This window comes from Columba livia, chromosome 13 (assembly GCF_036013475.1).
Source record: "Columba livia isolate bColLiv1 breed racing homer chromosome 13, bColLiv1.pat.W.v2, whole genome shotgun sequence".
NCBI classification, from domain to species: domain Eukaryota; kingdom Metazoa; phylum Chordata; class Aves; order Columbiformes; family Columbidae; genus Columba; species Columba livia.
In genome coordinates, this window is record NC_088614.1 from 12,813,725 (window position 1) to 12,839,069 (window position 25,345).

Consider the following 25,345-nt stretch of genomic DNA (forward strand, 5'->3'; position numbering starts at 1 on the left):
GGCAGCTCAGGACCGTCTGGGGGTCCTCTGGCCGCTTCCCTGCTTCTTCACCCCTTCCGCAGAGTTCCTGCTCCCCCACGCAAGGGGGCCTGTTACCACCAACTGTCTCCAGCAGACAGCTTGCCCCCAGCGGGGAAGGGCACCTCCAAGGCAGGAAAACAAAAAAAAGAAACCAAAAAAAAGGCTTTTGTTATGCTATTTCTTTTTTTATTAATGCTCATTGCTCTAGTGGGATGACATTCAGGAGGACCAAAGGGCCCTGGGCTTGGCAGAAGGAGGTCCCATGGTCTTCAGCAGACATTGCCACACAGGGAGAGAAAATGTCACCTCAGCATTGGTGGCTTTTAGAGCAGGAGGGAACAGGGACAGGCTGTCAGAGGCAGCGATCGAAACAAGGTGGGAAGTAGGAAGTCACCCACTACACTAAGGGTTATTCAAGGCCACACAATGGTGTCACACCTTTCATGCCACTTGGTTCCTGCTGTGTCATAAGCACAGCTGGTTGAGGACCAACCATGGAGCAGCCCCTAAAGTCAGCCCACTCACTGTGCCCTGACCTTCTCTACCAGCCTTGGCCTGATGGCCACTGAAAAGGTGTTAAACCGAGCAGTTGTGTGGAGCCAGGAAGGTCTGAGGGAGCTCGGTGGCCTTGGGTAGTGAGGGGAACATCTGTGGCAATGGGGAGGGAGCTACCACCATGCCCAGGGAGCCCAAGGAGGTGGGTCCATCCTGCTACCAACCTCACAGGGCTCTCTGTGGAAGCCCCAACTTTAAAATCACTTTGTATGGGATGAGAACATCATCCTTTGCCTTTGTTAACGGTATCACCATTACAATATTAGATTTGTTGCCCAAGATCTCATGCAAGTGAAAAAACAAATTTAAAAAAGGGAAGCATGTATTGGTACAGGAAAATAACTGAACCACTTCAGATAAGTTATTGTATTGTAGTAGGAAGGAACAGGAACCTGCTGTCTGACTAGACACACTTTCTCTTATAATCTCTTTGGCTTCCTTATTATTTTGATTGCTTGTCTCAAGTTTGCTCCCACTGTCTAAACAACCTGGGCATAACAACTTCCCTACATAGAGTCTGCAGAATGTGTAAAGGACCCAGGGCATGAGATCTCACCATCATTTCACTGCACTGTAAATTCACATCCCATTTACTTTCTTCAGCCATACGCAGGTCTTTTAGCTTAACTGGTTCTGAGCTTACTTGGAGTTTGGTAATGTCATTTGAGTTGCTGAAGTCTGTCAAAATCAGGATCTTCTTGGCTCATGGTAGAAACAAAAACCCAGGATCAGCACAAAAAGTGCTACATTTCCAAAATGTAACAAGAGATGCCAAAAGGTAAGCAAAGCCCATTTCTGCTACCTCCCAGGAATGCTAACCCACGCACCTCAAGTGTCCAGCCCTTACTCCTAAACACACAAGTCCTTTAAAGACCCTGAAAAAGTAGCATGCATAGAGATGTAGACTTTGAGATCTTTGTAGAGGAAAGACTCTGTGGAAGCATAATTGCACGGAAACTGGAGCATTTCTCAGGAAAATAAAAATAAACCAAAGCTGATTTAAATCAGCTCATCTTTGAGGTGTTTCATAAACAATCTTTCTGTTTGTAGGCAAGTTCTATAATCTTTTCTGAAGAAAATCAAGAAGCAAATGATTTGGGAAGCTAAAGTCAAGTTGTACAATTGCATATCCCTAAAAAGGGAGAAGAAAAAAAACCAAAGTATTGAATTAGTTTATGCCACACTCCCAAGAAGGGCTTTGAGAGTCAGGTATGTTTGAACTCTGCTTACCTTTCTTGTGATGATCTCAGGATTTTTGATATCAAATAGATGAAGCCCTTTGCTGTTCATCAGTGAAGTCAAAGCTGGTTCGATCCCTATGGAACCAGTAAACCCATCTAGTTACAGCTGTGGCCATCCTGGCTTGCTGCTCACCACGTACTGTCACCTTGTCTGCCTGCAGCCAAAGGCTAATTGTGCCCCAGCACCCCATGACCTTTGGCCTGATGGACAACTCACTTTTCCTTTGTCCCAGCCATTGACAAAGAGTTCCCCATTCCCTGAATGAAGTCAGCAGAAATTCACATCAGTAATGTGGTTCCCCCCCACCAGTTGTCAGCGTTATTGAGGGGGCTTTTTTAGTGCTTTGGTTTAGGAGATCTGATGTTAGATGCCTTGTGGAATATGTTGGCACTTCCCCGAAGGGAAAACTCACTTGAAATGACTTCTGGGATCCCAACAACTGAAATCACTGCCTGCAGGAAGTTTCTTATGGATGTGTCATTCTGAAAGCCAGAAAAATCATACAAAAAAGGTTTTAAAGACGTTGTTTAGCCACAAATGGCCTAGGGGATACTTTCTTAGGACTTACCCCACTTGGATCAGCTGCACATTCAAAGACTTTAAACTCGATCCTAAAGGGAAGAAAAAAAATGGGGCAAAAAAGGTCAGTAAGAGCTGCAGAGATCCCCTTTTAGTGCTGCTCTCAGACATGGATTAAAAGAGACAACAAAACCCATAAGAGAGCACAGTACCAACCTGGAGTTCAAAGGGTGCAAAATGAGTTTCTTTTCCTCATAGGCAGCTTGGATGGTGACCGTGATTTCCTGCACAGAGAGGAACAGCAGAGGTGAGATGTGGCTCCTCTTGCCTTCTGACAGGGAGTTGCACTTGGAAACTCTGGTTTCCTTTCTGTGACCCAGAGTTCAACATCTTTCTGGCTTTACCTCCAGATTACTAGCAAAGGTCAGCATTTTACTTCTTCATTTGCACACGTCCAGCCTCAGCCTGTGGGGCTCTAGACTGGCTCAGCCACAGGACTGATGCTTTTGCCATTTTGTGAACCAAATCCTGCATACAGAAGGAAATGGTTCTGTAGGGTTGAGACCATCTGTCTCAACATGAAAGATCATCAGATGTGGAGAGGCCAGCCCCAGGGTGGCCAGGGCTGCCACAAGTAGTCTTACCATAGTGTTTTCTTTTATAACCAAATTTTAAAAGGAAACTATCTCTGAATTCTGACCATTTAGACTCATTTGCTTGTATGCAAACATTTGTTGGAAGGGACATTTCGTGATCCCGATGCAGGTTACAGCCAGGGGTCTGGCAGGCCAGGATCTCCTAAGAGCCACATTTTTAGGGACCACTTCTAGTTCGGTGCTTCTGCACTCCTCACAGAAATTTGTTTCAACATACCACTTGGAGCACAAAATCAGACATGCATTTTTCCTCAGAAGACCCTGCTAATGTGGAATACTTGCAGAGGGTGGGAGGAAATCATTCTTGATTACAGTTTAACCCTTTAAATTAAAGGGTCTGGTCTACCCTCAGGCAGGAATTTGCTCTCATGCACTATTTAGTGTTACTACCAGCCCATAATTACAAGGCTGGACAAACACACTGCTTTCTTGTGATGTTACCTATGACAGCAAAACTGTTGGCATTTTTTTTTTTCTGTCTCCTTAGATTCAGTGTAAAGCGGGTTAAGGTAAAGCACAGTATAAGCAGGAACTTTCATACATAGAGGAAAAGGTTATATTTTGAACTTTGCATTCTTCAGAGCTCTATCTTTATTTCAGATATAACCATCCTCTAAGTAGGGGCCGGAGCTAGAATTTCAGAACAAGGAGATTTCAAAATAGATACATTCCAGTGGTGCCTTCATTCTCTCCTAAAATACTTCATATCTGAAGGAGTTTCACTGTGTCCAATACAGATTAACAGGGGCTCATCAGAGCTTTCTGCTGCTTGCACACCAGTGACGGGCTGGTCTAATAGAGGTCTTGAGCCAATACAGTCACCATTATCATTCCCAGCCCCAAATATTGAGGAAAGAGGTGGGAGTGTTAAAAGGAGCTGATACACCTTCTCCACCTCCCATGGTTTAGCCACCACCCCCATCCCAAAGGGCTCCCTGCCATTATGGTCCCTGAGCACCAGGAGCAGTCCAGATTTAGGACAGAGCCTGGCCCGAGGTCCTCGCACTCAGGAGAAGCAAGAACTGACCGTTTCCATGTAGAGAACCGTCAGGGACTCCTCTCCCGGAGGAAAGATGCTGAGTTCCACTGCTACCAAGGACTTCACGATTGTCCCTTCAGGCTGAAGAGAGATTTGTGGATGGACAAGACTCCACACCTTGGCCACAGAGTCATTATAGGAGGTGCCTTGAAAAATCTGGTCAAGTAAGGAAGAACAGAAGAGTCAAGCTTTTTCCATGACACATCCCAATTTCAAGCCAACTTGCTACACAGCTGCATCCCTTTTGTGATCCCCAGTTCCTCCTCTCATTCACGCAAGCCCAATAACTCATCTGGTTTTCAGGGAAGTACAATGGTTTCTCCAGCAGTCCCTGGTTTCCCCTTTCAGGCCCACCCAAGACTCTCATTGAGGGAAGGACATAAGATGTTACAATGCAACAGAATCCATTTGAAGAGTTCCTCGTTTGACACAAAATACAGTTACCATCTGCACCGCCTTCCTCTGTGTTTCTGTGTCTTCCATTTCAAACAGCTCCTTCAGAAACAGGTTGCAGAAAAATGAAAGAGGAGATTGTGGTTAACCTTGGTGGCCCATCTGATGTGTGACTCGTGGCCAGCTCAGAGGCATGGCTGAGTTCCTCCCGAGTTCACCCCCTTTCCTCTTCAATAATCCCACAGAAAACCATGTCCCTTTACAACTCAGAAGACAAGTTTTCTCTTAGCTGGTGTTATCGCTCTAAGGGATGATGCTACCTGGTAGCACATACTTGCTAAGAAGGTACCAATTTCTGACCAGGATCACATGTTGTGACTGACTGTAGACTTTGTCTTCTACAGAAACTAACTCTCACCAAAAAACAGTATTCATATTTATATATTTTTAACTCTCTCCCCGAAATATGATGTATGAGGTAAGGAGGGAACCATCCTTAAATAGTCACCTGCAACTTCTCCCCTCTTAGGGTCAACACCAGGCGCTTATCTAAGAAAGCTGCCGAGGCCAGAGAGTTGAGGATGTGTTCAGACAGCCAGAAGTAGATCATTCGGGACTCAGTCAGCAGCGATGGGGAGAAAACAGAGTCACTGAAGACATCAGAGTAGTTCTTGTACATGACAAGGCCCTTTAAAGGAAAACAAATATGTTGGGGACAACAAGCAACAGGGAGATAAAGACAAAAATGCCAATACCTGCGTTTTCATTGCAAAGCAAAAGCCTGGCTGGGCTTGGAGCAGAGTACAAGCTGCTTGGCTAAATGAAAGGCTGGCATCAGACCACGCTGCACACGTACCTTTGGCTGCCCCTGTTACTTTACCTTGTGATGAGATTCTAGGTAATTTGCTTTTATTAAAGGCACTGATGCAAGGGAGATGTCAAGTCTGATAGTCTCATCCTGGACAAAATTTGCTGCCGGAACAAAACACAAAAACCTCACACCAGAAATATGACCTGAAGCAGAACTCACAACAGTTGATTTTAGGACTTGCTGCAGAAGGTGACTGAGGGTTATAAGAGGACATGGGGATGGGACTGGGGGGTCCTGCTCCTTTGGGTGCTTGTGCTGGTCCTGCTACTGCTCTCTGACTCAGTTTCTCCACTGGGAAATGGGGGGAATTACTCTCAGTTTTACATTCCCTGAGGCTTGGGACTGGGAACCATGGAAGAATCTGCAGCATGCAGATACAGATGCTGTAGTGTCTCAGCCCCAACACTCCAATGCTCCTGTTGTAGCTAACATCAGTCCTTCTGCAGCTATCCTGCACCTCTGGTCATTACATAATGCAGGAGAACTAGCTTATGAATTGAAAAGTGTCTTTCAACCAGTGCAATCACCCTTAAAAACCAACCTGATGGAGAAAATTCAAAACATAACACTGCTAAGGTTTATTTTACTGTTGCCTGAGGGCTTGGGAACCCATACACATTTCTGAAGGATGTTTTTGATAGATATGGCTACTGCCCTGCAGGAACTCAAATGTTAAAAGTTGCACATTAAAAAAGAAAGCAGAAAAAAAACCCAGGATACTTACCTGCTAAATCATGTACAAAATTTGCCATCACCTGGGCAAGAAAATTTATTTCATTGCACACCTACAAGAGGAAAAGACAGAAAAAAATGAAGGTGGAGGGTAAGATTGTGGAGCAGAGCTGGGCCTCCTGGTGAGCTCTGGGGGCTGCTGCTCGGAGTCTGGCACCAGAGATCCCACTGTCAGCCCAACCTCTTGCCTTGTCCAAGCTGTTTTTTTTTGTGGATTCTATTTAATTGTCTTATTTTTCACAAGAACTAAAATTACACTGCTGTTATCTTGTGGGCATATGTGAGCAGACCAGCATGTAGCAGACAAACCAACCTGTCCTCTGCCCACAAGCAGTGGCTGATCTTACCTCATTCTTGAGAACAAACTTCAAAGTGAAGGAGATGAAGTCTGTGAAGAGCTGTTTCAGCCAGCCCGGCCTGCACGAGACAGGGAAAACGGTCAGGAACCACCCACCAACCCCCATGGTAGGTGATGCTCAGGTTGAAGTGCTCAGGGACCAGCAGCTGGGTGAGCAAAGCCCAATTTTGAAGGGGGACAGACTCACTCCTTGTCTCCTTGGAGGTGAAGCGTCAGTTTGTGGAAAGTCAGGTAGCAGTCTGAGGCATCGGCAGCCACTTGGTCCTTCTGGCACACTGCACGGGATGAAAGAATAAAGAAAAACAATAGCTAATTTGCTACCAAGATGAGGAGGACGAGTGCACTTGCAGACACTGCAGACCTGGAGCAGGGCATTACTGCAGAGGGGCAGCCAGAGCTGCCCAGGGGATGAATCCTAGATACTCAGGACCCTGCAAAGTCAAGGCAGATGGGGCTACCTTGTGTCTGGATGGAGGGTTTCTGCTCACAGCTCCAGCCAAGCTAGCTTACCAGACACTTTTCTTTATGCTTCATTCAGATACCTGCCCGCTTCACTAGCTGCTTTTGTCAGGGACTTGGTTGTCCCCTGACATCACCCAGGAGAACTTGGGCAGTATGTGCAACCCACAAACTAGAGTGTGGAGGGAATTAAGCTGTATTGCAAAAAGCTTAGAAATTGCAAAATACCATCACTGAGAGCTGCGTGCTGCTCTTCCCCTAGGAGCTTACCAGGGAAATGCATTTTGAGGCAGGAAAATGTATTTTGAAGCATATATGATAATCCATATCCCTCTCATCCCTTATGGGAGGTGGAGAAGTGTAGTTTGCCTCTATCTCTTTCTAGTCTAAGTCTATTGACTTTCTCGAGGAAGAGGCTTCATTTCTGAGAACACACCTTGGGCCTGACCCTGAGACAGTGGACTATCGTGACATTCAGACCTCTCTTCACCAAAGCCCCCATTTGACTCGCTCTTTTGAACCATCACCATGTTTTCTTCAAGTCATCCTGAACAGCAGGAGATAAAAAGCGAGTCCTAAAGTCAGTCCAGAGGGACAGACCATTCTTCATTTGCCACTGGTGCAAATCAGCATTACTTCACTGAAATGATGTGTACCAGCTTCCTCTGCTTGGTGTGTTAAACCCATGAAGGCTTCAGATGCCACATTGTCTCCTATCCTGTGCGCACAGGGTGGCAGAGATCCCCTTCCAGCCACTGGATGCTGTCAGACCCCCCCAGAGTTGAGCTTTGGGCTTGCTGCCCCCCCCACCAGATCCATCCTGCTGCTCTGCAGGAAGCATGCACACACAGACCCCCGCAGCTAGTGATCCCCGGCTGGTACTTACTCAGTTTAATGTTTATCTGGAGGTCAATGGAAGCCTCGATTTCAAAATCAACAGAATGAAAAAGCTGCAAACTGTAATGGCAAAAGAGAGGACATTTAGCAATCCATGCTGGGAGAAGTTTCTGGACTGAATATCACCGCAGGGTGGGTTTTACAACACCTCTCACATTGGTCCTTGCACTGCAATGTGCAAAACCCCAGCATGCAGCAGCTCATCTCAAATACTCTGGCTTTAAGGCGCTGCAAACCACCAGCTCTTCAGAGAATGGGACCACTAAACCCCTTTTTCCCCCCACTCAAAGCTTATAGAGCAACAAAGGGAAGTGAAGAAGACAACTTGTACGCTTTGGCCATCTTGTCTCCTTATGCAAGGGGTGACAATAAGAACAGAAAGGCAGAAAGCAAGATGAGAAGAGCAGCAATGGGGCATATTGAATCTTGCCTTGCTCAGACAATGAGTGACGCTGCCATTGCAAGAGAGCCAGAGGAGCGCAGCCCCTCCACATCTACTCGCACCAGGGGCCAGTCCTGCCCGTGGGCAGCAGCAGGAGCTGAGGCCGTGGTGCTCAGCAGCAGCCAGTCCCCAGGTACTTACAACCAGGCCCCGGCATAGCCATAGGTCAGGGTCCCTTTGAAGAAGGCCGTCACGTTTTTAATGGCGATGTGAATGGCATCGTTCTCCTTGAGCTCCACCTCACTCTGCTCTATGGACAAGTCATCGACCTGGATGCTAGAAACAGCAAAAACACAGTTGGTCCCCAGCGCCGGGTCTGTTTTTTGTGACCGGGTGGGACAGGTTTGCTCCTGAGGCCATGGAGTGTCTAAGGGGCTTGTACCAACACTGAACTCTGGAGCTTTTGGAAATCCCAGGGGCCACACACCTGGACAACGGTGCTTTTGCTCAGCCTTCATGCACTGCTCCTCCCCTGTGATGTCTGGATACAAGACAGGAGAGGGTGCTTCAAGCAGGAAACAGAGCAGTGTGCTGCAGAAACAGCCCCGTTTTATTGCAGCATGCTGTGTCAACCACAGCAGGAAATCCACCCCACGTTTGCGTTGTTGAATTTGTTGTCCCCAAGTACAAGTTGGCAACACAGTGAAACCCTTCCTTGTTTGTGATAAAGTGTGGCCAAGTGACATCCCGCTGACAAGGGTGGCTCCAGCAGCCCCAGCTGTGTCCCCGCTGCCACTCGATGTGCCACGGGCACCATCTGTTGGTGACAGGCTCCAGGAGCTCCAGCCGGCAGGGACAGAGCTCCCCATCCCCATTGTCAGAGATGCGCTCTACATGCTGCCTCACTGTCTGCCCACCCAGCTGGAAGAGCTCTTAAATAATACATCAGCAGCCTAAACCTTAATGTGCAAATTGTCTGCAAGGCAGAGATCACAAAATGTGTCTGCCCTGGTCCAGACCTTTGTTTTGACCAGGAACTGCTGGATCAAAGGTCCCTCCAAAGCCAGTGTCTGCTCCCTTTCGTCAGCCCACACCTCCCCTGGCAGAGACACACAGAGATACTTACTCAGTCAGCTTGTAAGCCACCTTGCCAAGGAGCCGCATGGACCTTTCCCCGGTGATATTTGGGAATTTGGCGTTTCTGAATGCTGTCTGAATGACCTGTGCTGTTTCCTGGTTCACTGTCAGTGGGAGGAAAGGACAAAGATACCGAACTGCAGTCTCTCCCACCTGCAAAGTCAGGTCTGCACCCTGGATTAACGTACTATGGAAGAGTTTTATCCAAGGCATTTCCATTAGATTAAGGAAGCACTAGAAGTAGCTTCAGAGTAAATTAAAAAAAGGAAAAAAAAAAATAATCCCTAACTTCAAGCAGCTGAGGGCAGCTGGGGACAGCAGCATGTGTGGCTCAGCAGTCACCAGCAGGATGGTTCCCAGGGAATCAAGCTGAGCTTTCACACATCTCACATGCACCTTAGGCACAGATTTTGGAAAGGCTGAGGCTGTGCTTGTCCTTACACTGCACAAGCTGTTGATTTTCCCCAGTGCTTTATTTATTCTGTTGCTGCTTGTCTTGCAGTCAGCTGTTGGGTCTCCATAGGAAAACTCCTGAGACTCAAGTTTCTGTACTCATTTTCCTAACATCATCCAGCCCATTCCAGCCTCAGACACACGCTTGTACAGGACTTTTTCCTTCTAGAAATACCCTCTCTTAGTTTGGTCCAGCACCCTTGTCTGTCTGTACCACTATCAAAGGGGATGGGACAGAGCTGTTCCCACCCATTGCAGATGGAATAGTTATTCTTCCCCACTCACAGAGCGCCCAAATCCTTGCAAATAAACCCACAGCAGCAAAGAAACCCCATGTCTCCCCTTTCTGCACACAAACCCCAAGAGATGAGATTGCAGCAAGGTGAGAAAACAAACACTCATTTGCTCTGGCTGTTCCATCACACCAACCCCCAACAAGAAACATCGCCAAAACTGCGCTGAGGCGTTGGGAGCTGGTTTCTGGCTCCTTTGAGAAGTTGTGTGGATTCAGTTCAGGTGTCCAAGGTTTAACCTGTGCTCCCAGGCAGATAATAGTACATCTTACTAAATAAATGGTTTCCACAAGCTCCAGGGAAGCAAGAAACCCCCTCACTTGGCTGATCTATCACTAACTTCGTCTGATGAAGAGAGAGGAAACAGCCCCATACAGCAGGCACTTACAGAGCAATGCCGCGGGCTTGGTCATCCTGCAGACGATCCCTGTGCCGCTGTAAGGGAAGGGCCCAAACTCACAGGCTGCTGACTCCTGGATGAGCATTAACAAGATCCCAAAGGTCCCCAGCCTCATCCTGCCAGCCCAGAGCACCCTCAGCCAGAGCAGAGAGCGTCGACGAGCCCGACTGCTTCTCGAGCGTGGCAAAGGCTGCTTTCATACCTCCAAGCAGACCTCATCCAAAGCAGGACATGACCTGCTTCCTCCACTTATCAAAACTCATCACACACTTCCTAATCTTCCTATAGTTTCCCTAACACTCTTCAAGTCGCACGCTGCCTTCCTCCCAGGCACTCTGGCTGCAGAACTTGGCGCTCCTGCCAAGACTGCTTTTGACTCAGGACACGCATGCATCGAGGCGGGTGGAGAAAGCTGGAGGGGGATGGAGATCGAGAGGGGATGAAGTCGATGGAGCAGCCCCACACTCTGCCTCCAGCCAGTTCGTTCTTTTCTGTTCACACAGAAATATTCCATATTTTTGCATTTCTGCAGTGACTTCCCAGCAAAGCCATGTTTGAAAGCTACCTACATTATTAACTGCTCCCCCTTTCACTGATTTTAGGCACACTGTGGGGAAACTGAGGCATGCTCCTGGGAAAGGAATCTCTCTTGCTACCACTGGGTGAACCCACATCTCCCACACCCCTGAAAAGCTCCATGACCACGGAACTGTGATGCTCTCTGCCTCTTGGCTGGATTTGTGGACCACCTTTAGCTTGCCATCTTCTAGACCCAAAAGAACTTGCTAAGCTAGAGCTTTTCATGCACCCAGCCTCTCAGCTGCTACTTGGGAAGCATTAGAAACCCTAGTTCACATCCACCCCTTGTGCACACCTGCCCTGCATGACACTGTGTCCCTGCACCCTTGTTGTGGTGCTGGGGCCCATCCCAAAACAAGCTCCAGGACAAAACAAAATGAGGTTATTTCAGTAATAAGGCTCACAGCAGCTCCTGTGAACCGTTTTGCCAAAGACCGGTGCAGAAGGTGAGACTGCGGCAATGCTGCAGAAGCGTGCTCAAACTCCTGAGCGAGACAAGGTGCCAGCCTTCCTCCTCTCCCTGGCAGATGCCTCGTCCCCCCTGTGCCGGGTGACCACATTTCCTCTGGGGAGCCCCGCTGTCCCACAGCCCCCACCCTGCCACCCTGTTTTCTTCCTGAGTTAAGAAAGTGAATGGCCTCAGATACCCTGTGGGAGGCACTTGCGGTCACTGACCTGCCAAGGGTAACCAAGCATCTACAGACTTCCTCCAGACTTCTCCAGGCAAATGGCATGGTGGCCTGGGACAGGCTGCGTGCTGCGAGCCAATACCATATTATAAATGAACAATTAAATGTTGGAAGCATGTATAAAGGTAGCAGGTATCGGACCAGTATAGCTCCCACACAGCAGCCCAGCGCCATCATCTGAGCTGCCCTGGCATCCTCACCACCCTGGCTCAGAGGCCTCTTTACAGGGAAGCTGCAAAGGGCACAGACATGTTAGAACAGGATTCAAATTCAAGTGGCTTTAACCTGGTAACAGCTTTGGTTTCTGTTCTTCAGCTCATGGCTCTCACATATACATCCCTCCCCAGCAGCTCACAGTTCAAAGGGTGCTGGCACAGTGGCCAAGAACCAGGGCAGGACAGGGTACCCCAGGCACCGCAAACACATTGAAGGCAGCAAGGAGCTTAAGTCTACAGGGACACAATGCTGCTGGGCATCACATGAGCACATCTGCCTGCATCCTTAGCACAGCTTTCCGCAGGGGAAGGACACAAACTCAGGAGTGTTGTGCGCAGTTTAAGTTCTACTGGAACAGGTCTGGAGTAGACATTGCACTGTGTCACTGGTGTCAGTGACAGAAGGACCCAGAACCCACAGCCAATGCACTGGTCCTGGTAGATCTAGTGCATTTGCAGTCTCCCTGGCCCATCACCGCTTCAGAGGTTGCTGCTGGCAAATGACCTGAGCTGAGAGAAGGGAGGACAGGGGACTGACGGACATTGACCTCCAGCGAGAACAGGAAGGCTGGAGACTTTCTGCCTGCAATAGCAAAAGCGTGTGGAACGTGGAGGTGCTACAAGCATCCCTGCCCTGGAATAACCAGGCAGAGGCCAAGGCAGCAGGGACACAGCCGCCCACCCTCTTCTTAGTGCAAGGTCAGGCTAGCAATAGGCAGGTCAGATTTAAAAACCCAAGGAAAGGTTAAATTTGGCTAGCAGGCAGTAGGGCAGGCTTTAAAACCCAAAGAAAGGTTAAATGCCCAAGCTTACAAAAGGGATGCTAGATGTTCTGATAAATATTTGCTGTGTAAGGCTTCATCTGAAGGCCAAGCACGCACACATGTGCTCACCACCTTGCTGTGCTGGACTGTCCTGTAACTGAGGTTGTTTTTTCCCCCTGCACTATCCAGAGCAGAGGTACATCACAGTGCCATTAATCTTTGTTCTGCATTGACCCAAACATTCCATGTTACCCTGCAGCTGCTTCCCGAGATAAACCTTCCAGGTAGCCTGGTCCCACTTTGCTCCGTCGGCAGGATGGGCTCCAGCACCACCTCCTGCACTTATACAGGTCAGCCCTGGGATGGCAGGAGAGCAAGCCCCAAAACAGCTGCTCCATCACACACCAACCCAGGGCTCAGCAGCACAATGCCCTGGTCAATCCCACACACCCAGCACCAGCCCTTGGAGACTGTGACCCCAATGCCCTGCATTGTCCAGGGTTGTGCAGTCAAACCCCAGAAGCAGCTGAAAAGAGACTCAGCTTTGAAGATTAATTATTTCCTAGAGTTAAAAATTGTGACCATGACAGACTTGGATGTTAGGCAGCAAATAAATTCACAAATTCCTGTTGGTGAATTGTGTTATTTTAACAGGCTATCACTCAGGAGGTAAGCCATCCATGATGGGTTTTTTTTGAACAATGGAGTTTAACATAGTTTTTCACAAAATTATCCTGAAACCAACCTGATTTCTTCTCTTCCCTACCAGTATCACTCATAACAACCTCAACAAACAAACAAACCAACCACACAAACAAGCTGCACACACAGGCACCCCTCAGCCCAGGCTTTTCACAGCAGAGGCTGCCAAGGGCAGCTGGGTTGAAGCCTGGAAGAGCAACCAGCTGTTTCTGTAGCACTGACCGCACCACCAAACCCAGACTGAAAAAGCAGCAAACAACTTTCAGCGCTAATATAAGAAATTTGGGTGGTTCTTCTGCAACACAGGCCACTGAGCAGACACAAGACATGGGCCCAGGAGCAGCACCACCCAGCATTTGCCCAAGCTTCCTTGGCAAGCAGCTGAGCACAAACTGAGCTCAAGCTCTTCACTGCAGGTTTGTAACCCTGGCTGTACACCAGGCCTGTTTTTACCTCCATTATATCATTCCATTTGACATCCAGACAACATTAAATACCAGCAGACATCTCAAGAGCTGTTCTTATGAAGAAAAAGGGCTGAGATGAGGCAATGAGGGTACAGTTGGCATGTTTGGTAACACAATGGGGGAACAGGCCAGGGATGGCATCCAGCTGGCCTGACATGTCTCAGAGGAGAGACCCTTTGGATGCACAGCTCTGCAGACCCCATCAGCCTCACAGCTAGAAGTGGATCACAGGGCAAAGACCAGAGGGAGCTCTCAAGCCTTTCCTGGGCAAGTGAACAGCCCTTGGGAAGTCCCTGGCTGCTGAGAACAGGGACAACTAGCATGTGTACAACTGAAACAGCTCTTTGGAGCAAAGGGGAAGTCAGCTCCCCCACACATCTGCACAGCAGCAACCACATTCTCATGATATTTATGTTCCATCAGTTGAGGACATGATAGTACCCTTGGTGACAAACAGGACTTCAGCTCCAAGTAAACAGCCTATTAGAAGTTTATGCAGTGAGAAGAAAAATGCCTGAGATAATATAGCCAGTACATTTCTCCCTTGACTTGTTTTCCAGCAAGGACAGATGTGCTCCCAACTGGGGGAAGTGGCCAGAGGATATCAGGACAAAAAGAAGCAGAGAAGCTGGTTTTATTCTGCTGCTCACTTCACCACCCCATGGACCATCACCACCCACACCACACTGGCCCTCGGAGCAGCCTGCACAGCACAGCCACAGCTGGACAGGCACGCTGGCGGCTGCTGCGCTGCACTCACATTTGTGTGCAGCATGAAGAGGATTTAAGCTGGCAGCAGAATCCCACAGCTCAGTGTGAGCTAAGACAAACCCAGCTTCCTAAACCTACAGCCTTGAGGCCCTTTCTGTTCTCTGCAACTTCTGTCCCAGCACAGGGTCATGTTATTCCCAGAAAACCTCTCTGGGATTCCTACACTCTTTCACCAGCTTTGCTCTTTAGTTTCAAGGCTCATTTTTCTTAATATCTACCCAGAATTCCCCCAATTTATTTAAGGCTCCTGCTCACTGTCTCACCCACAGCTAGCACACAGGCTACACCCCCTTCCTTCCCATCACTATTTCTGTTCTCTCAGTATTTACACTGACCTTCCTCTAGGCTGAGCTGCCCCAGTTCCTCCCACACCTCAGTCATCCCCACCTGCTCCCAGGTGAAGCTGAGACCTTCCCTGGTCAGGGGTTAGTGACAAGAGTCATGGCCACAACACGCTCCCAGCCCCACCAAACCCCAGGCTGGCTCTGAGCCCCAGCCCAGCACTGCTCTCTGGCCCCTGGTGCAGCACCAGCAGCCATCGCTGCAGAATTACACAGTATTTACTGTCACATTACTTGCCCCATGTCCTCTGCTGTAGTCACAGCTTCCCTCCACCCCAGAGAGCTATGAATTTCACTGAGCCATTAAGAAAACGTTCTCTAAGGCCCAGGAGCCCCACTACATCACTCCAGTAGCATTAGCTATGCTTAATTAGTCTCCCAGCTAATTTTAAGCCAATCTGCCTGCTTGTGGGAGTAGCAAAAGCCTTGAGACAACAGATGTTTTGCTGTCTCTGGTAACTTCTCACATTAGGCATTTCACAAGTAATCCAGCACTTGGCGCTTGTTGCCTGAATCATACCAAAATAATTTCTGGCTGCCAAGGAGTACCCTCTGCTCCAGAGACTGGGCCCAGGCACATCTCAATTGTTTCAGGCACTTTGCTGAGACACTCAAGTGATCAGATACACCCTGAAGAAAAAAACTATCCATAAAATGCACTGCCAAACACAGGTAGTCTTACCATTAGTAAGGCAAGAAAAAAGGGGACACCACCTCCAAGAACAGCTCAAAGGCTTATGCAGAATATTCCCAAAGCAACAAAACTCACCTCTCAAATTATTTCACTCTAAGAATGTAAAGGCTTTATTGCTAGATTTTACACTGTCCTACCTATCCTTGCCCAAGTCTCCAGCAAACTGAAGATGTGGCAGAAGAACCACTTGGTAAGAGGCTTGGAAACTGTTGTTCAAAGCAATTTAAAAAATTACTAAGATTAAACTTGACCACAGGTTACACCAAAACATGTCTAATTACATCAGTCTGACCTGAAGTGGCAAGATCAACCATTACCAGTTCAGCTGTTCCAAGTGCTTGTACCCATTAATGCATGTTGGCCCTGACAAGACACCCCTAGACAGTTTTGCCAGCTCCAGGTAGCACAGAGGAAAAAGGATTTCAAGTTTCAGCAGTAGCTGTTGTCCCCTGACCACACATTTCAAGGCAGGTTAAATCCCTGAGCCAAGAGGATGCATTGCAGCACCCCCAGGATTCACACAGTGGGCTCCTGCTCACTGTCTCACCCACAGCTAGCACACAGGCTACACCCCCTTCCTTCCCATCACTATTTCTGTTCTCTCAGTATTTACACTGACCTTCCTCTAGGCTGAGCTGCCCCAGTTCCTCCCACACCTCAGTCATCCCCACCTGCTCCCAGGTGAAGCTGAGACCTTCCCTGGTCAGGGGTTAGTGACAGGAGTCACAGCCACAACACACTCCCAGCCCCACCAAACCCAAATAACTGCAGAATTACCTGCTTCAGGATGTCCACAGCCTCTACCAGCAGCTTCCAGTGGGCAAACACAAGCTATCCAAGGTGCTTTAAACACTGAAGGTTGCTGAAGAATACACTGAGCTGAGTTTATGGCTCTGTGAGCATCTTTTCACTCACATCCCAACTCATTTATCATGATTTCTCAAAAACAAGGTGAAAGCACATCCTGTGCTTCAAAGTCTAATTTCTGTACAGTGTATACAAGTGGATATAAATGCCTGCAAATTTTATTGGAATCAAAGCCCTTAACCATATGAGAAATTAAAGGGAACACAATGAATACAAGGAGTTGCTCTAGAGTGAGAATGTAAAGTTGAACACAGGCATTAGACTGCTGTGCCTTGGCATCCAAAAGCAGTGAAGTTTACATCTTGCATAAATTCTTGCTAGACAGAGCTAAACACATTCTTCTCCCGTGATTGGCAGGACAAAGTTAAACTTTGTGTTTAAACTGTCTGAATTGCAGCCTGCAACCCCTCTGAAGTAGTTGCTTATCAGAAAGTCAATGCCTTACAGTCCCCCCACTTCATCCAACAAGGAAATGGCACCACACATCCTTCATAGGAAAATATTCACACAGAAAATTTAAACTATTGTTGAAGCAATTTAACAAGAGATCTTTCCTAAAAATCTGCTAATGCATATCTAGCATTTTAGATCCTACACTCAGTGTAATTTAAATAGCATTTGAAACATTCCAACAGGAATCACATCGCACAGAAGCAATTTGCTTCTCTAACATTTTGCACACCTGCTCAGAGCCTGTGCATTTAGTGCACAAGTTTACAATGCCAAGCCTCTACATAGGTACCTAATAAACTCCACAGAACAAAGTTCTTTGAAATGAGGACAAGCATCTTTGTCTCTAGACTGTAATGACTTAAGGCTTCTTGCAGCTTTTTCTGCTTGGTCAGTGAAAGTTAAAGTACCATCCACTTTCACTCCTCAGTTGGCACTCAATTCAGTCAGGTAGACTAAAGCCCATTGGTTTCAGATGAATAGGCTGGTGACAAGTCAGTTGCGGGTCACTCCAGGCCCTTCTGGTAGGAGGGATGCAAAGAAAGTCTTGAAAAAAATCCACACTGTGCTCATAAATGAAGGGTTTGCCTGATGCAGTTCTTGTAAAACTTGTCCTTCATCAGGAGATGCCCGAGACTCATTTTCTCTGCCCACATCTTCCCCCTGCCAAAAGAAAGGATATTTGGTAAATGAGATAATTCTAGAAATGCGTTAGAAGAATCATGTGTCAAACAGCACATTGTTACCCAAACGTCACTGTCAATATGAAAAGTTTGCAAGTATCCTCAGGCAACAAAAGTAAAAAAAAACCCAAGCCGCACTCTAGTATTAGTAGTTAACTCATGCTGTGTGCTCAACACTGTTTAGTACAGACATGATGCACCAAATCAGGTGAACTATGTATTCACAGTTACCTTTCACTAACATCAACCAGAAGCATCAGCTTGAAGTGCCAGACTGATTGCTTATACACTCAAATCCTACCACCGAGGTACTAGTGTAAACCCCATCTCCAGTTACAGAACCTGTTCAGCCTGTGACACACCACTCTGCCTTACAACATCCTAAGGGACTGGAGCAATTAAAATAAAAGATTCAGCCTGAAATATTTTGTAGAACAGAGGAATTAGCTATACCAAAGGAGGACTCAGGCTGGCAATTACCCATGGAAGACAGTTTCTGACAAAAGTTTAGAGAAAATTTTTTGCTATTACATGTAATTAGTAAAATGAAATTAAAACCTCAATAGGGTTTCATGCTTGTGGTTTAAACAAAATTGTAAAACAATACCTGTAAGTTATTGTTCTGGTCCTGGTTTCCAGCAGCTTGAGGAGGAACATTGCCAGGCAAGGGCTGACCTAGTCTTCGTCTAAATGGAAACCATCCAACATGGTGCCTGGGGAAGGCAGCAGACTTTTATTAATACAGCTTAAGTATTACTCCTTCCTGCTACACAGCCACAGTCTGAGTAACATCTGACTGCTCTGAGCTAGACAGCAAGCTCAGCATATTAAGGTCTCTTTCTGCTCTGATCCAGTAAGTACTTCCAAAGTCTCCTGTTAACACCAAACCATGAGGTAAGAGAGGGAGACTGAGCATCTGCTCACATCCAAAATAAATAGCACTACCTCCAGATGCCTATCTAGCATGCTGGCAGGGGTACCGAGAACCTGCTGGGTTACCATCTCATGTACAGCCCTGGGGAATGTCCCTATACTGACCCTAAATAAGGTGTACAAATAACATGCAAAATACAGCATTATCTTACCAAAACATTACAGGCCACACAGACTTTCTTGAAAAAGCCTGTATCTCTACAGCAACTGCACCTTGTAACCCACAATATAAGCTGTTCAAAGTCACACTTCAGAATTCTCAGTGAAATTTAAAGACTTAATTAAGCTATTAACTTTCACTCTCCAAGTCTGCATAGAGGTTGCAAGAGCTGATCATATGAGCTGCTCCAGTTTCAACTGTTAGATCTACCAACAGGAATTCAGAGGCCCACATCACATGTTTCACTGGTGATTAAAGAATGAGAACACATTACCCTTCTCAACAAGGCATCCCAATCCTGTAAGCTGAGGGGCCATTATTTTTATTGTGCTTCTAAGATTTATCGCAAGTTTCCCCCACAGAGAAGCTCAAGGCAAGTCAGGGTGCTGCATTCAGTTTAGCTTGGTCTGTTCTCCAAAGAGGCAACACTGAAAAACCCATGTGGGTATGTGACTTGCAGCATTAAGACACTTCCCAGACTTCAAACATCAGCTATACTTGTATTTTTGCTAAATCCTGAGTTATAGCTGGATAGAGGAGTGATTCACCCTTTCCAGGTACAGGAGTCACATGAAGCTCAACTGCCAGAACACTGACCACAGTACAGAGCTCAGTGCTTCACTGAAATATTTCCAAATACAAAAATAAGTAATACCATACACTTACAGATACATCAGAACAGTGCCACCCATAACCAGGAGGAACCTGCTGACACTGGAGTAGAAATAGATAATGTTGACAAAAACGTAGAACAGTGTTGCTGAGTAGAGCCAGTCCAACCAATCTCGATTGCCACCCCCCTCTTCTTCCTCCATGAGGGGACCCCCTTGGGCATTCATCTGCATGTTCTGGTTGGCCACAGCATTAACCTGGGCAGCAGCATTCTGGTTTCTAGGCTGGTTTTGTGCAGGAAATGGGTCTGGGAGAGGAGCTGGAGGTGTCACTGGTGCCACTGGTATCTCCTGAGAACGTCGTGCATGGGATGGGTCAGCAGATGCAGCAGCAGAAGCCAAGCTGAAAGCAGAGAACACAAAGTATAGAGTAAGGCTTAGTCAAATCCTTCCACACCTAACACAGGCACAGAATTGTATAGAGTCAGATCACATCCAAGCAGAGAGTATCAAGTTTAGAGGCTACAGAAGGGTTAAAAACAAGTTTTAGTTCTACCCATGACAACAGTTGGCTTGTGACTTCAGCAAGTCAAGCCAGGCACCTTCCCCTTCATGAACAAAAACTTCAGTACTTTCAAAAACAACATTTAGAGCAATCTAAGGACAGTCTAGAAGGCTGCTGCAAGTCTCAGCTGTACCTCTGCCACTGATTTCCAGACAGTGCTCTGTGTGCTACTTTAAACAGTCAAAAAATGGTGAAAAGCTACAGCCCATCAGCAGGATTTACATTTACTCTATGGACTCCTGCTCTCCCAGATCAGGAGAATCAGATCTGCAGTTAGCAAGATTCAAAACCACTGGCCTAAGCAATAAGCCAAGCACCACATACAGAGGCACATTCCCACACCATTCAGCATAAGTTAAAAAGTCTTCCAACTATCATCAAAAGGAAGAACTGCCAGAAGTTCTGTTTCCTTGTATTACAGTTTTTACTTCCTACTGGTAGCTCTGGACGTAAGACTTACTATTGCATGTAATATTGTCTTGCATAGATCTGCTGGTACCAGGACATCTGAAGCATGCTGTAGGTTGTATACATAGAGAAGCCAGGAGCCACGCTTTGGAAGGGATGCCAAGTTGTTTCCAGCCTTGGTCAAAATTTGAACACATTCATTAGCAAATACTGGATAAACTGCAAGAGTCATTTATTACAAGACAACGTGAACAGCTTCTGCTATTCTGTGCATCCAAATGCGATATTATTTTTTAGTGTATTAAAGACATCTCTTTATCCATATGAATAAGGGGAAGACTTCCAACTAACGGAACAGTGCATTTTTGTTTAGCTTCTTCCATGTCCACTAAAGGTTTCTATATAACATCATCATTGGCCCATGTTATGGACTTAAGACAGTAAGTGTGGCATAAGGAGCTGGCATTCAACACAAAGGTAACATTTAAAAAAAGCTTAGTGATGTACATAAGAATACTTACCCATGACTGGCTTCTGCCAAAGACTGGCCACCAGAAGAGCACCTCAGTCTCTCACCATTTGAGGAAGATACAGATGGTTCTTGGCTAGCTGCTGATGATAACTTTGGTGGATCAGCTTTAACCTAGGGACAGCAATGCAGTTAGTGAGGTTTATTCAGGATACTACCCCACCCCAGCCACACACAAAAAGGTCACACCACACAGAATGATTTTATAACTGTTACACAGTTCCCACACTCCTGACACTGCTCTTTGGCACCACACCACAAGTGCCTCTATCAGTATTTTAAAGCTCATTTAAAATGACTGGCATATAAAACTGAATTGACATTACTCTTCACTTTCACCAGATCTACACCTGTGGAAATTTTTATGCACTCAGACAGGTCCCATCTGGTTATTACAACGTAATTGGAAGGAAGCAGAAGGAACTGCACTCAACAATTTGACTTTTTAACTATGATGAGTTTGTACTGGCATACAAAACCTGCTGCCCATATAGTTTAAGAGCAATTTTGTAGCAATACATGTGTATAATATCCAGACCAATGCTGGCTCACATCTAGCAGCCACCAGACATGGTTAGGATAAGCTCAGACTGCCTATAATAAGCTATAAACACCTCTAAACACATTAGCACATCCAAAAATTGGTTTTCACCATTTGCACATAAGACCAATAAGCAAAGTTCAAGCACTAAGACTCATCTTCAGCTTCCTCTCTACTGGCTGAGTCATTAATGAGAGCAGTTAATATGTCTTCAGCTAACAGCCTTCTGCCTTCCTCACACCCCAAATATACACATGAGAACCACTTCAACTACTGCATCTCCTGCCCACAAGCACAGCCTCTTCCAAAAGAGCCTGAGACACAGGTCATATTCTATTTAATAAAACTGAATATGCCAGAAAGCATTTCTCCTAACCAGTAGGTTACAGCTAGATTATAGTTTCAACATTTCTTAACAGATGACATGAGGATCTTTACTGATAAACTGCAGAATCAACTATTTACTCAGTTTAATCCAAATACATTCTCACATTTCTAAACAAGTTACCACAAAGTAGTACTGCCATTGCAGCAGTAGGAAAAAAATCTAAGTATGAATGAACTTTAAAAAAATCCATTTAATACTCCCATTTTTAGTCACAACCCCAAGATTCAGACTAGTATGTGAACTTAGTGCAAGTACCTCTGCACTGGTTTCTTGTGTATTTGCAGGACTCTTGAAGTTGTATACCAAATGAAGAGCATGCAACTCCCCATCCTAAAATGTAAATGAAGATATGTTAAAAAAAATAAATCACTTCTCTTTATATATTTCAGGACAGCATAAAATATTTTTTATACATACCTTTGGCAGCAACTCTCTCAGGTAATGATGATCAAGCAATAACTTCCCTGAATAAATCAGCTTTTGTTCCTCTTCAGGCTTTGAAGAAAGAAAAGAAAGAATAGGATGGCTTGGTCTGCCAAGCACATGAAAGCATTAACTGACACAAGTTGGAACCAGATGGACAGAGGCACACAGCTGGAAGCACTCCACACATTAAGGTGCAGTGCACATCTTCAGCTAACAAGAGCAGAAGAGTTGAATACTGAAGTGCAGGATTACCAACAAGGTCTAAATCAGCAGGAGGACAAAGTACCCCTTTGGCATAGAACTGTCTCTGTCACAGTCCAGACAAAAATCATTTGTGTTTCTTAGAAGCAGAGGTCTGGAGCAGCATCTAATCTGATCAGGACTGGAGATCAAACCACTGCTACACCCCATCATATAAATACCAGCGGCTGGTCACCCAGAATCTTCCTACCGCAGTACAGCAGGCAGCAAAAGCACACTGACCCTGCTTTTGGACAATCACCTTGCCCCTGGGGAAAGCAAGGTAAGAAAAAGCACAAGCAAGCCCCCTTGCTGAAGCGCGGTCAGCGGGTGCAGCGCTCGCTGCGCTTTCGCGGTGTCAGCGCTCAAGACACCTGACTCGAAGGGAAGTCAAATTTCTGCATTTCCCCCACAAACTGCTCTGCGAACCCGTCACTCTGCCGCGCCCGCCCCGCCCGCGGTACCACCCGGCGGGAGCCCCGGGCCCCGCTGTCCCCGGCGCTGTCCGCCCGCACCCGCGGGACCCGCTGCCCCCGCCCCGACACCACGCGTGACGCGCAGTCCCGGAACGCGCAGTTAATATTTAACAGCGCTCCAAACAGAAAACAAACCAAGTCCTAAAATAACCCCGGCGGAGCCAGAGCGCGCCCCACGCCAGCACCGCGCAGCTGATGCAATCGGGTGCGGGACACCCCGGGGAGCAGGTGTCAGCAGGACTCGACACGGCGAATCGGCGGCGGCCCCGGGAGCCCCACGGCAGCTCCCGCCGCTGTCCCGCCGGGATGTGTCGCGCCCCCCGCCCCAACGGCTGCGGGAAGGGGCTCTCGGGGAGAGGAAATGCGGAGAACGGGGTGATGCACTCACCGGAGCATCGGGAACGAGGCGTCGCAGCTCGGACTTAAGACGGCGCACGGTCCATCCGGGGTCGCCACGAAGGCGCAGGTCCGCGTGCCGCTGCGTGGGGCTCCGGACAAGCAGCGCCAGCGCCTCGGCCATCGCGAACGCAGACCCGATACCGACTGCGACCCCCCGCCCGCCCGAGCCTTTTCTGTGCGCACACCGAGCCCCGCCCTGCTCCAGAGCCGCGGTGGCTGCAGCTGATTGGCAGCGACGGGAGTGGAGGCGGGGCCTGCAACGTGGGCCAATGGGACGGAGCCCCTTGGCGGCCGGAGGCGGAGCGGCTGATTGGGCGGTGCCCGTGGGGGGCGGGGCTCCAGCGCAGTTCACCATGGCGACCGTGACCCGCCCACCGCGCCGGGCCCGGCGGGTCCGGTGCCGCTGTCCCAGCCCTCCGTCCCTGCCGCCCGGTGGCGGCCGAGCGTGCTCAGCCCGTGAGCCCCGCAAGCAGCGAAGCGGCCTCACCAGCGGAGCAGAGCCCGCCCCGCCCGCCAGGCCGCAGCGCCGGCGGCCTCACCGGGCCTGGCCCAGTCTCGGCACCGAGCAGGGCGGGAGGACACGTAACCGGTGCTCTGACACACCTTCTCCTTCAGACTCCCGTCCCCTCTGCCACCTGCCTGCTTCGGCCTGGCTGCCGCGCCGCCAAAACGTGCGTCCAACAGCCGGCAGGAAAGGTGTCTGTGTGTCTCTGCTCCCTCAGCCCCAAAGGTGGGCGCTGTTCACTGCGGTCTCCCGTTCACCTGCTCAGGTCGAAGCTCCACCACGCACCAGCTGCGGCAGCAACACCAGCCTCAGGGCTCCCTGGCTTTGCTGTTGCTGTTCCGCTTCACCCACAGGAGCAGCGCGGTTCTGTGGGGCCCCACGCGCGCTGGATCCACAGCCTGATCCAGGTGCGACATCACCTCTTGTCATGCAGGTGTTTCACCACACCTGCGCAGCCACCTCAACAGTTGTCTCTGACTTTGTGTGTACAGGACGTGCCATGCATGGGGCCAAAAGGAGTGTGCAGGGGTGTTGGGGAAAGGTGAGAATTCAATAAATTACCACTGACAACAACAAAAACATAAATATGTAAAACAGCAGCTTCTGAGACCTGATCACCAAGCCCATCTTCCTTTAAGATGTGATCAGGCACTGGGAAAACCAGTGGTAATGATCCTGATGCACCAGGAGGGGGTTTTAGTGTACTTTAAAAAAATATCACAGGAATGTGAGAAGTCAGTTCTATCTGTCAGCACCACGTATTTACTCTGTGTTTCATTAGCTGCTCAGTATTCCTTGGCAGCCAGACCTGTTGCCCAAAGGCATGAATGAGTTTTCAACCCGTAAGAGATTTTGCAACCAGAAAAGGTGCTGCACCACGAGGATGCATCACCTCGCAGCTTCCCAGGGAAGCGCTGTGCCACGGGGCATCACTGCCATTGGAGGCAACAAAATAAAACTGCAAATAAATGAACTGAGCCTACACCTGGCCCTACGAACCCTCTATGGCTGCCAGGGCACATCCTCGCAAGGACGGAGAATGCCGACGGAGCCCATTCCTCTGTTGCATCCCTCCCCACGGTGAGCATCGCAGCAGCAGGAATCGCTGCAGAGCTGAGGCCACACTCTCCACCTGCTCTACCCTTAGCTGTCCCTGACCCGGCTCAGTGCTCTGTGGGCTGTTCCCTCCCCAGCCGCAGCTCTGGGTCCTCACCAAGGAGGTCCAAGCCTCTGGGTCCAAGCCAAGGAGATGCTGTCTGAGCCACCTGCTGCTCTTGACTGGACCGTGATCCGTGTCCCCCAGGTCCTGACAGCAGCAGAAGAGGGAAAGACAAATGCAGTGTCCAAGGCTGCTCTTGCCATTGTCCCCCGTTAAGGACAAGGTGACTGTTTGCTGCTTGCTTGGCTGCAGCCCTCATTCCAAGTGCCCAGAGGGCTCCCGGGGGTGGCAGGGACAGGCTAAAGCTGTGGAAATATTGGCATCAAACCGGGTTCTCAGGCTGTGTGTGTGCATTTTGCTGGGACTCCCTGTGTCG

At 48.2% G+C, this 25,345-nt stretch overlaps 2 protein-coding genes across 2 annotated transcripts; both read right to left on the minus strand.

Annotated features, from left to right (window-relative positions):
• Nucleotides 1–185: 185 nt before the first annotated feature.
• CETP (cholesteryl ester transfer protein) lies at nucleotides 186–10,627 on the minus strand. The gene is made up of 16 exons (XM_005512639.3): nucleotides 10,396–10,627; nucleotides 9,251–9,365; nucleotides 8,326–8,460; nucleotides 7,732–7,802; nucleotides 6,574–6,661; nucleotides 6,376–6,445; nucleotides 6,021–6,081; nucleotides 5,306–5,397; nucleotides 4,934–5,113; nucleotides 4,477–4,527; nucleotides 4,021–4,188; nucleotides 2,554–2,621; nucleotides 2,387–2,429; nucleotides 2,231–2,300; nucleotides 1,807–1,892; nucleotides 186–1,708 (listed from the first exon to the last, which is right to left on the minus strand). The coding sequence occupies exons 1-16, from the start codon at nucleotides 10,520–10,522 to the stop codon at nucleotides 1,634–1,636; spliced, it is 1,500 nt and encodes a 499-aa protein (XP_005512696.2). The 5' UTR covers nucleotides 10,523–10,627; the 3' UTR covers nucleotides 186–1,633.
• Nucleotides 10,628–16,636: 6,009 nt separating this feature from the next.
• HERPUD1 (homocysteine inducible ER protein with ubiquitin like domain 1) lies at nucleotides 16,637–23,506 on the minus strand. The gene is made up of 8 exons (XM_005512640.3): nucleotides 23,295–23,506; nucleotides 22,182–22,259; nucleotides 22,020–22,094; nucleotides 20,828–20,949; nucleotides 20,359–20,481; nucleotides 19,389–19,736; nucleotides 18,237–18,342; nucleotides 16,637–17,609 (listed from the first exon to the last, which is right to left on the minus strand). The coding sequence occupies exons 1-8, from the start codon at nucleotides 23,424–23,426 to the stop codon at nucleotides 17,442–17,444; spliced, it is 1,152 nt and encodes a 383-aa protein (XP_005512697.2). The 5' UTR covers nucleotides 23,427–23,506; the 3' UTR covers nucleotides 16,637–17,441.
• Between the last annotated feature and the right edge of the window lie 1,839 nt (nucleotides 23,507–25,345).